The sequence below is a fragment of the Pelophylax lessonae genome (genome assembly GCF_965119305.1).
Source record: "Pelophylax lessonae genome assembly, chromosome: 4".
NCBI lineage: Eukaryota > Metazoa > Chordata > Amphibia > Anura > Ranidae > Pelophylax > Pelophylax lessonae.
The window spans coordinates 588,566,543-588,578,855 of NC_138771.1; the positions used below are offsets into that span (position 1 = coordinate 588,566,543).

The window sequence follows — 12,313 nt, forward strand, 5'->3', positions numbered from 1 at the left end:
GAGCTCCAGGAATCCCTGTGCTGTCATTTGAATCTCTAGCACTGCTACACAGATTGCTGTTGCTAAATTCAGGCGGGTCTACTTTTGCTGAGATTTCACGGTCTGCATGTATCCAGAATTAGATCACCGCGATATTGTGCAGACACGGAAATCCTGTTGTCTCAAGCAGCATTGTGGAGATATAGAGGGCTGAAATCTGATGCGGATCATTATCTTTTCTGAGAAACGGCACATCCAAAAACAAAACGCACAACGAGAACACGGTTCTTACAGCCGATTTATTCTTTTTTTTTGTATAATGTGCTTAAAGTCCAACTCCAGGCAACTGAAAAAAATATTTAGGGGAGAAGAGAAACAGTTTTATTTACCTGATCCTCTGCTTCCCCAGCGGACGGCACTTGGGCTGTCCTTCCAGCTTTGGTCTTAATGACCTCAGGACCCTAGAGCACCGGAGTGTGGGGGGGGGGGGGGGAAGAAGCTGCAGGGACGGGTCTAGCTGTGGGGAAGCTGTGGGGAGGAGCAGAAGAACAAGTAACTAAACCTACTTTTATTCTTCTCCTAGATCCAAACAAACAATGCTTATAATGCAGGCACAACCCAACTGCAAGGGATACTTTTTTAGTTGCCGGGTGTTGGGTTTTAAAGAGACAGTGTCACCTCACACATGCAGACAAAGTGTGTGTCTATTCAAAGGAGACCCTGACCCAGTGCTTGTCAACTTATGATCTAAAAGGGGCTTCATATATGGCCCCTGACATCACCAAAGGGCTGCACATATTGTTTAACCACTTGCCTACAGGGCACCTAAACCCCCTTCCAGCCCAGGCCAATTCTCAGCTTTCAGCGCTGGCGCACTTTGAATGACAATTGCGCGGTCATGCAACACTGTACCCAAATTAAATTTTAGCATTTTTTTTAAACAAATAGAGCTTTCTTTTGGTGGTATTTAATCACTACTAGGGTTTTTATTTTTTGCTGAACAAACAAAAAAAAGACCAACATTTTTGAAAAAAAAAAAAACAAACAGTTTTTTTATAGTTTGTTATAAAATTTTGCAAACAGGTAATTTTTCTCCTTCATTGATGTGTGCTGATGAGGCGGCACTGATGGGCCCCGATAGGCACTGATAGGCTGCACAGTTGGGCACTGATAGGCTGCACTGGTGGGCACTGATAGGCGACACTGATGAATACTGATAAGGTGGCACTGATCGGCACTGATAAGGTGGCACTGATAAGGCGGCACTGATAAGGCGGCATTGATTTGGCAGCACTGACAGGTGGCACTGATGGGTGGCACCAATGGGCACTGATGGGCAGCACTGAAGGGCATTGGTAGGAGGCGCTGAAAGGCACTAATATGCAGCACTCATGGGCACTGATGGGCACTAATAGGTGGCACTGATGGGTGGCACTGATGGGCAATGATAGGCACTGGTAGGTGACACTTATGGTGTGGCACTGATTGGCACTGATAGGTGACACTGGTAGGTGGCGCTGGTGAACACTAGTAGGTGGCACTAGTGGGCACTGGCAGATGGCACTGGTAGGTGGCGCTGGTGGGCACTGGTAGGTGGCACTGGTGGGAACTGGTGTGGGACACTGGTGGGCACTTGTGGGCAAAATTTGCCCTCTCCTCTTCGGGACCAATGTCCCTCTGACAGCAGCCGGCGATCGTTTTTTTCTCCTCACACTGACAGTGTGAGAATAAAAAAACAGTCACCCACTGCTGTTTACTTCACATGATCAGCTGTCATTGGCTGACAGCTGATCACGTGGTAAGGGGGCAGGACCACCCCCTTACTCCGATCTGATATGGACTCGCTGATCACAGAGCGCAGGGAGCGCACAGGCCGTTCGTGCACGGGAGGGCGTTAATGTACGCCCTCCCGGCAATTAAGGTCCACGCTGTAGCCATCTTTCGGCTATAGCGTGGGCAGAAAGTAGTTAATATATGCAATGCTTGAGAGGACTGCCATAAACTGCAGACCTAATGGGGGAAATTAATAGCTGGGGTATGCTGCAGAAAACAATATAAAACAGGGAACATGTTACATGAGGCTAGTACAGCTCGATGCTGTTACCCTAATCAGTGTTCCTTGTACAAACTGCTGAGGGCCGCACATCATATGTCAAAGGGCCACATGTGGCCCCCGGGGCTACAGGTTGGTAATCAGGGCTGTGACTCCCCTATACTCGCTTTACCAGTTATCCCCGACCACTCCTTCCACCCCCACAGCCAGGGACAATATCTAGCACCAGCTATAGAGTAATATGTGACCTCCTCCCCAGTGACAGTTCTCAGATCTACAGCCAACAGCTAAGTCTGATCACTGTCACATGACAAAGAAAATATTAACAAATTTTGGGCAGTTTTGGGACTTTAGATGAGACACCGGCGAGCACTGCTCAGCGTCTCCATCCCTGTATACAACAGAACTGAAGAGAAAAAGGGGATTAAAGAAGGTGTGTGTGTGTGGAAACCAACCCGCCCTTAGTTTGCTATACTTACCCACCAGTCTGCTGACAAACCAAATAAACCTGTCTAACCTAATAGGTTAAAATCAGGGGTTTAGTTAACACACATTTGCAAACGCATGTATAAGCTGCCCAAAATGTTCCATGTTGTCAGACGCTTGCTTTACAGGCTGGTGTCCCAATTTGCCTTTACCATCTATATTATTGGGATGGGGGTGTGTGTTTCCCAGCTGGTCATTGTTTAGTTTGCTCCCTATGGCTTTCACATAGCCATTCGTTTTTCAATAGCAGTCATGTTGAAACCTTTTTAATATATCAAGGAGGTGAATCAGGTTCAGGAAGGAAGTTTCTTTAATATGAAACCAAAATCAAGAACACGGGGACATAACCTCAAACTAACTGGAGGAAAGTTCATGACTAATCTTAGAAAGTATTATTTTACTGAAAAGGGTAGTTGATGCTTGGAATAAACTTCCAGCAGAGGTAGTGAGACAGTCAACAGTAAGGCTCCATTCACACCTGGGCGTTTTTGAGTGTTTTTCAGCTCCAAAAACGCTAAAAAAAAACGTTCCAAAACGCCCAACAAGTAAAACCCCATTCATTTAAATGGCCCCTGTTCACATCTGAGCGTTTTGCAAAACGCCTGTAGCTGAAAAAAGTACATGAGCTTCTTTTTGGGCTGATTACCAGCGTTTTTGATAGATTTCAATGCCTGCCTCCAAAAACGCCTGAAAAAAACGCCTGAAAATCGCTGTAAAATCGCGGTAAAAAAACGCACGAAAACGCTACGCTCAAGTGTGAATGCAGCCTAAATGGCTTTGAACATGCTTGGGACAAACATAGATCTATACTTAGACAATAAAGTAAACAAAGAAAAACAAAAAAAAACAAAATAAAAAAAAATAAAAATAAAAATGTTTAGAGAGGGAGCTGTCCTCTGTATTAACACAATGATAGAGCTGTCCATGGTGCTGAATGGTAAGCCCATGAATAGACCTAGGAACTGAAAAATGCATCGACTACATCCAAACTGTTATGTCCCTAAACAACTGGTTAGAATTTTTTTTTTACTGACTTGGCTACAGTGAGCTAAGGTCACGATGTCTGCATTTATTTTTTAAGGGATGAATATTTGTACTTGCTCTCCTACGTATAGTTATAGGGAAAGGATAGATAGATAGATAGATAGATAGATAGATAGATAGATAGATAGATAGATAGATAGATAGATAGATAGATAGATAGATAGATAGATAGATAGATAGATAGATAGATAGATAGATAGATAGATAGATAGATAGATAGATAGATAGATAGATAGATAGATAGATAGATAGATAGATAGATATGATGGACAGCAGGACAGACAGGCAGACAGACAGACAGACAAACAGACAGACAGACAGACAATTAAGCAGATTAATATGATGGACAGCAGGACAGACAGACAGACAGACAATTAAGCAGATTAATATGATGGACAGCAGGACAGACAGACAGACAATTAAGCAGATTAATATGATGGACAGCAGGACAGAGAGACAGACAGACAGACAGACAATTAAGCAGATTAATATGATGGACAGCAGGACAGACAGACAGACAATTAAGCAGATTAATATGATGGACAGCAGGACAGACAGACATACAGACAATTGAGCAGATTAATATGATGGACAGCAGGACAAAGAGACAGACAGACAGACAATTGAGCAGATTAATATGATGGACAGCAGGACAAAGAGACAGACAGACAGACAATTAAGCAGATTAATATGATGGACAGCAGGACAGAGAGACAGACAGACAGACAATTAAGCAGATTAATATGATGGACAGCAGGACAGAGAGACAGACAGACAGACAGACAATTAAGCAGATTAATATGATGGACAGCAGGACAGACAGACAGACAGACAATTAAGCAGATTAATATGATGGACAGCAGGACAGACAGACAGACAGACAATTAAGCAGATTAATATGATGGACAGCAGGACAGAGAGACAGACAGACAATTAAGCAGATTAATATGATGGACAGCAGGACAGACAGACAGACAATTAAGCAGATTAATATGATGGACAGCAGGACAGACAGACAGACAATTAAGCAGATTAATATGATGGACAGCAGGACAGACAGACAGATAATTAAGCAGATTAATATGATGGACAGCAGGACAGACAGACAGATAATTAAGCAGATTAATATGATGGACAGCAGGACAGACAGACAGACAGACAGACAATTAAGCAGATTAATATGATGGACAGCAGGACAGAGAGAGAAAGGCCTCTCTCCATTTGTGCTATCCTAGTTCCATGGCTAAAAATAAAAAATGAATATATAGTAAGAAGGACAGACATATAGAAATACATATATTTGGCTATATGAGGGGGAGAGATATCTGAGCCTTTTAGACCTCTGGATATGAGAAACGACAGCAATCAGCCATAACTTTATGACCACTGACAGGTTAAGTGAATAACATTGATTATCTAGTGACAATGGCATCTGAAGGTGGGTGGGTTATATTAGGTAACAAGTGAACATGTTCTCTCTGAAGTTGGTGTGATGAAAGCAGGAAAAATGGGAAAATGTAAGGATTTGAGCATTTTTGACAAGGGCCATATTGTAATGACTAGATAACTGGGTCAGAGCAACTCCAGAACTGAACAAACAAAATGGGTAACAGACCCTAATATGAAAATTATAATAAAAAAGGAGCATCACGTCCCAAATATTGCATAAAAGAAGGGGAATTGGGGAGGGCGTCTGTTGGGGACTTTTTTAATAGGGTGCCACAATGAGACAATATATGTTTAGAAGCATATAGTAAAAAGGTATAATTTTTATTGAAAAAAACACAATTAAAAATATCCACTGTATTTCATCAAAGGAATCAGTGTCACAACAAAGCTTGGTTTAGAAGCCACATGCATATTACAGTTGAAGTTGCACAATTACAGTATATTGCGTTCTACACAGGGGTCTTTCCAAAAGAATTGTGGACCCTATTACCAGCCAGAGGATTAACCTGGTTAGCATCTGTGTAGGAATGACTGGTGCCCAGAAATATAGCCCGACATGTTTCGCGGCGGGGGGCGCTTCCTCAGGGGCAGTTGAGGGTTTAAAAAGACATCATACAATAACTAAGAGGAAAAAACATAATATAAGTAACATGTGGATTACAATCATATACACGTCATATTTTGTACATATATCTTTTTTATGATAACATCTACAATAAGACAATGCATTATAAACTAATTGGTCATGGAAAGAGAGTCTGGATATACCACACCTGAGACAAAGGCAATCATCCGCACAGCAAGCCTGGAATCAGGACCGCAAGGTAGGTATGTCCCCCCCGGGGCGAGCACGGGAGCCAACCAAAAACAAGGCGGTTAATCAAGTAAATCTAGATTTGAGAAGAAGTATGAACGGTATTAAGTATAGCCACTTTAAGCAGTTGTAATGAACTGTGGGTAAACTAGCCATTGTGCAATATGGTAAATAAGAGCATTAATTAAAAGTCTTACCCAGACCACATAGAGTGATATCCTGAGGGCAGGGATCGGACCAAGTTCCTCAACAAGGGAACAACAAACGGTCCGCAACAAGGCCAGTGGGGAAGGTACCAATATGGCGTTCTCCGTGGCTATAAGTTAATAAAATAGTACACATAGTAAGGAATGACTACTGATTGGCGTTGGCATTCAATTAATAAGTGAATAGAGAAAAAGAGTAGAAGGCCTTACTGAAATATATGGGCCCTTGTATGTATAATGTAACCGCGTATAGGCCATTACATATAGAGTATAACCGTATGATAGAGAAATTTGCCATGAAACTAGGGAGACAGGGGACTTAGTTCATCAAAGAGAAAAAGTAACCTATCGCCAGAGATGGAAAAATAGCCGGTACAGAGTATCGTACCAAATAGGTTCAGTCACATACCTAGTACTCGTGGAAACAGCATCTCCCGTCCCTGCTGCTGCAGTGGGAGACACTGAATCCCGCCGTTATATTGGGGAGGCTCCACCTCGGGAGCGTCATGACGTCATGACGCCGCCCGAGGCTGGCGCCGTAAATGCGCGCGCACATTGAGCGCGCACGCGCACTGTCCAATTAGGCCAGACCACATCCAAAGGAGGGCCGCGCCATCTTGGACACACCAACCCGCCCCAGAAGGGAGGGGCTGGGACACGGCGTCACGTACTCGCCCCGGGGGAAAGAAACCCAAAGCAATCCAAGGCGTCAGCCAGGGCCGACAACCAACCACGATCGCCAAGCAGAAGAGTGCCGTTGCCCAGGCGACCAGACGCTACAAACGTCACATGACCAATTGTATACAAATATATCTAACGTATAGATCTTCTTAGACATACTTTGCAATATATTGAACATAAATCATTTAAAACATAAAACATACGAATACATAACAATATGTAATTATAAATAATAACAGTATATTTACAGACAATTGTCTTCAACACGGAGTGTTGGGAGCCCATAGGGGTATTCCAGCACTTCGTGTGTTTAAAGTTGCTTAAGACAATGGATATGGGAAATGGACAGAGGACAATTGGGACAGGATGACAAGGGGTGAAGATGAAACGATACGAACAGAACTGAAGCTGTTGTGGGATGTTCCCGGTCTGAAATGGTCAGGACCCACCAAAAGTGGTCCAACAAGGAAAAACTGGCAAACCTGCAACAGGGTCATGGGTGGCCATGTTTCATTGATGCACATGGAGAGGAAAGGCTGGCCCGTGTAGTCCGATCAAATAAAAGAGCAACTGTAGCTCAAATTTCCAAAAAGTGATTAAAAAAAAAAAAAAAAAACTTGGTATACTTACCTGCTCTGGTTTTGCACAGAGAAGCCCTGATCCTATTCATTCTAGGTCCACCATTGGTGCTCCTGGCCCCTCCCCTTTGCTGAGTGCCCCCAATAGCATGCCTCTTGCTATGGGACCGCTCCTGAGGTGTCCTCCTGTGAATGGAAATTGCCCATTCACACACAAAGTCTGGCTCAACCCCATCCCTGCTCTCTCCTCATTGGCTCACTGGCTGTGATTGAGAGCAGCAGAAGCCAATGGCTCCCACTGCTGTGTGAGACAATGAGAAGATTGAGACCAAGGAGAGCCACTGCTTTCATGCACATCGCTGGATGGAGATGGATCTCAGGTAAGTATAAGGTGGGCTGGGAGGGGAACTGCACCCAGAAGGGTTGTTACCTTAATACATAAAATGAATTAAGGTACAAAGCCTTCTGCCTTTGGAACAACTTTTATGCTGGTTCTGATAGAACTGGGACTGCATAGCTGTCAGGGTACTCATAGTGACTTGTGTCCACAGCCAAAAGTGCCTACAATGGGCACATGAACATCAGAACTGGACCAAAGAGAAATGGATGAAGGTCCCGGTATGATGAATCATGTTTTCTTTTTACTTCTGTGGCTGGCCAGGTGCATGTGTGCTGCTTACCAAGGGAAGAGAAGGTACCAGGATGCACTGTGGCAAGAAGCCAAGCCAGCAGAGGCAATGTGGAGCGTTTGGCAATGTTCTGCTGGGAAACCTTGGATCCTGCTATTCATGCACCCAGATAGCAAGCAATTGTGCTGCATATTTGAAAATGACTTACTAAACTATTGCTAGACTTGCCAGGCTTCAAAAATGGTTGCACAATTGCAGCAAGACTGCATTGCATGACTCCAGATCAACTTTCTTTGCAAACATTCTGCAAGTCTGCTGCAAGTTCTTATTTAGTTATGCTGTTCTGTAGTCATCCCACCACAGGGGTCGCTGTGGCTGAATTTTCATGGTGTAGACTTGCAGAGCTCTTGCTGTAGACTTATCACTGCAACTTTGTTCTTGCTAGAGACTTGCCATGCAAATTTGCACAAATTGGAAAAGTGTCAACTAGAACTTGTGCTTTAAGTGCTCTGCAAGTGTACAACTTGCCAATGAAAATGGGGAGCAAGGTTACAGACTTACAATTTAATACTGCCACACTTTTGTGGCAAGCTATCCTTTTTATCTAGGTAAACGTTGCTTTAATATGTATCACTAACCTAAACATTGTTGCTGACCAAGTACACCCCTTCATGAAAATGCACTCCTTGATAGCAGTGGCCTCTTTCAGCCACACTTCAAAAATGGTTGAAGAATGCTTTGAGGAACACAGCAATGAGTTTAAGGTGTTGGCTTGGCCTCCACATTCTCCAGATCTCAATCCAATCAAGCATCTGTGGGAGGTCCTCAAAAAACAAGTCTGATCTATGGCTTGGTGCCAGATACCACAGCATACCCTCAGAGGTTTAGCGGAGTCCATGCCTCAATGGGTCAGGGCTGTTTTGGTGGCAAAAAGGGGACAAAAGGTGAGTGGTCATAAAGTTATAGCTGATCAATGTAGATAGTTAAGTGGATAGACTGACAGCTGTGTCTTCCTGCTACCATGACTAAAAGATACTTGAATATGGAGAAGGAAGGAAGGAAGGAAGGAAGGAAGGAAGGAAGGAAGGAAGGAAGGAAGGAAGGAAGGAAGGAAGGAAGGAAGGAAGGAAGGAAGGAAGGAAGGAAGGAAGGAAGGAAGGAGAGAGCCAGAGAGAAAGAGAGAGGAAGGAACGAAAGAGAGAGAGAGACAGAGAGAAAGAGAGGGGAAGGAAGGAGAAAGACAAAGAGAAAGAGAGAAGAAAGAAAGAGAGAGACAGAGAGAAACAGAGGGGAAGGAAGGAATGAAGGAAGGAACAAAGGAAGGAACGAACAAAGGAAGGAGAGAAAAAGCAAGAGGAAGGAAGAAAGGAAGAAAGTAAAGAAGGAAGGAAGGAGAGAGCCAGAGAGAAAGAGAGAGGAAGGAAGGAGAGAGAGAGAGAAAGAGAGGAAAGAAGGGAGGAAGGAAGGAAGGAAGGAAGGAAGGAAGGAAGGAAGGAAGGAAGGAAGGAAGGAAGGAAGGAAGAAGGAAGGAAGGAAGGAAGGAAGGAAGGAAGGAAGGAAGGAAGGAAGGAAGGAAGGAAGGAGAGAGATGGAGAGAAAGAGAAAGGAAGGAAGGAAAGAGAGAGATGGAGAAAGAGAGAGAGTAATACAGGAGAGAAAAAGGAAGGAGAAAGACAGAGAGAAAGAGAGAAGAAGGAAAGAGAGAGAGACAGAGAGAAAAAGAGAGGAAAGAAGGAAGGTAGGAGAGAAACAGAGAGAGGAAGGAAGGAAAGAAGGAAGGAAGGACAGAGAGATGTAGAGAAAGAGAAAAGAAGGAAGGAAAGAGAGAGAGAGAGGAAGGAAGGAGAAAGACATGCACAGAGAAAGAGAGAGGAATGAAGAAGAAGGACAGAGAGAAGGAAGGAAGGAAGGAAGGAAGGAAGGAAGGAAGGAAGGAAGGAAGGAAGGAAGGAAGGAAGGAAGGAAGGAAGGAAGGAAGGAAGGAGAGACAGAGAGAAAGAGAGAGGAAGGAAGGAGAGAGAAAGAGAGAGGAAGGAAACAAGGAAGAAAGGAAGGAGAGAGACAGAGAGAAAGTGAGAATGAAGGAAAGAGAGAGACAGGGAGAAAGAGAGAGGAATAATGGAGAGAGAAAGAGAGGAACGAAGGAGATAGACAGAGAAAAAGAGAGAGAGGAAGGAAGGAAGGAAGGAAGGAAGGAAGGAAGGAAGGAAGGAAGGAAGGAAGGAAGGAAGGAAGGAAGGAAGGAAGGAAGGAAGGAAGGAAGGAAGGAAGGAGAGACAGAGAGAAAGAGAGAGGAAGGGAGGAGAGAGAAAGAGAGAGGATGGAAACAAGGAAGAAAGGAAGGAAGGAGAGAGACAGAGAGAAAGTGAGAAGGAAGGAAAGAGAGAGACAGGGAGAAAGAGAGAGGAATAATGGAGAGAGAAAGAGAGGAACGAAGGAGATAGACAGAGAAAGAGAGAGAGAGTAAGGAAGGAAGGAAGGAAGGAAGGAAGGAAGGAAGGAAGGAAGGAAGGAAGGAAGGAAGGAAGGAAGGAAGGAAGGAAGGAGAGACAGAGAGAAAGAGAGAGGAAGGGAGGAGAGAGAAAGAGAGAGGATGGAAACAAGGAAGAAAGGAAGGAAGGAGAGAGACAGAGAGAAAGTGAGAAGGAAGGAAAGAGAGAGACAGGAAGAAAGAGAGAGGAATAATGGAGAGAGAAAGAGAGGAACGAAGGAGATAGACAGAGAAAGAGAGAGAGAGGAAGGAAGGAAGGAAGGAAGGAAGGAAGGAAGGAAGGAAGGAAGGAAGGAAGGAAGGAAGGAAGGAAGGAAGGAAGGAAGGAAGGAAGGAAGGAAGGAAGGAAGGAAGGAAGGAAGGAGAAAGAGAGAGGAAGATAGGCGAGAGAGAAAGAGAAAGGAAGCAAGGAGAGAGAAAGAGAGAAAGTGAAAGGAAGGAAAGAAAGAGTCACATATTTAGTTATAGGTGTTGGATGGAGGGAGAGGTAGATGTTTGAACCTTGGATATGAGAGACATAGACAGTTAAGTGGGTAGACTGATGTAACTAGAGAAAATCATTATCAGATAGATAGATAGATAGATAGATAGATAGATAGATAGATAGATAGATAGATAGATAGATAGATAGATAGATAGATAGATAGATAGATAGATAGATAGATAGATAGATAGATAGATAGATAGATAGATAGATAGATAGATAGATAGATAGATAGATAGATAGATAGATAGATAGATAGATATGAATGTATTTCTGGCTGGGTCTTCCCAGTCCTGTGGCTTCTCAGGAGGGAGGGGTGGGAGGGAGAAGCAGAGCAGGGAGGCAGCAGAGAGGAGGGGGCAGCTCTCTCTCTCTCTCTCTCCCTCTCTCTCTCTCTCTCCCTCTCTCTCTCTCCCTCTCTCATCCTCCTTTCACTCTGTACCCAGGTTTGACACAGGCAGGAGCTGCAGTGCAGCCGTGCTATCCCCCCTCCCTCTAAGGGGCATTTCCATGCCTGCCTGAGCTTGGCACTCATACACAGAGGGACACCCACCTATGAGCTCCAGGAGAGGAGGGTGGCAGTGAAGATGCCAACCCCATGAGCATGGTGTCCTCGGTGGCACAATGACGGTCCCCTTATTGAAAATCGGGGCCGTGCTCAGCACTATGGCAATGGTCACCAACTGGATGTCACAGACATTGCCATCACTTGTGGGTCTCAACGGCACCAGAGCTGGTACTTCTGAGAAAATTGTGAGTTCTTGTCCCCAGCTTTCTTATTTCTCTTTATTCCTGCTATAGCAAAGTTGGAAAACACTCGGTGTCACACCTGTTAGCTATAGAAATAGGAGATGAGGCTCTATAGATACGTTGTGTGTGCTTTGTATCTCTGGATGAAAAGTCTTTCGCTGTTTGGGATATATTTGTTGGAATTGTTATCTCCTTCTATCTCTTTAGAGATCCCTATCTCTACCTGTATATTTACCTAAGAAATTCAATTCACAGATATTTAGCATTTCCTTAAAATGTCAGTGCTCCTATATATGTAAAATGTCTGAGCCATAAATAGACCAATTTTAGCTTAAAAATCATTAGCCTTTCTTATTTCGGTATGAAATTGTCTTTTAATGTCTGTGTTGGGTGAATATTCTGCATTACTGTGAGCTTTAATTATTGATCATACACCGTACCGGGTCTAGGTTACATGGATTTAATGCATATTTATACAAGATAGATAATGAACTTGCCTATGGACACATGTGTTGTCACTATTTGTATATATTTGTATATATTTATATAATATAGTTTAATTGCAATGAGTGGAATGTTTAAAAGAGCATGACGTTAGGGTTATTGTACAATTAAATTTGCTGGTGACATATACAGTACATATATATATATATATATGTATATGTGCTT

The 12,313-nt window shown here is 43.6% G+C and overlaps 1 protein-coding gene across 2 annotated transcripts in view; it reads left to right on the forward strand.

Moving 5' to 3' along the window:
• Positions 1 to 12,313, forward strand: part of OLFM2 (olfactomedin 2) — a 551,253-nt gene that overhangs the window by 274,855 nt on the left and 264,085 nt on the right. The window contains exon 1 of one of the 2 annotated variants that reach the window (XM_082255513.1): positions 11,310 to 11,647. The exons of the other annotated variant lie outside the window; for it this stretch is intronic. Within the exon in view, the coding sequence (XP_082111639.1) occupies positions 11,519 to 11,647 (129 nt within the window). The 5' untranslated portion in view covers positions 11,310 to 11,518. Of the gene's footprint in view, positions 1 to 11,309; positions 11,648 to 12,313 lie in introns of those variants that run through there. 2 annotated transcript variants of the gene reach the window in all.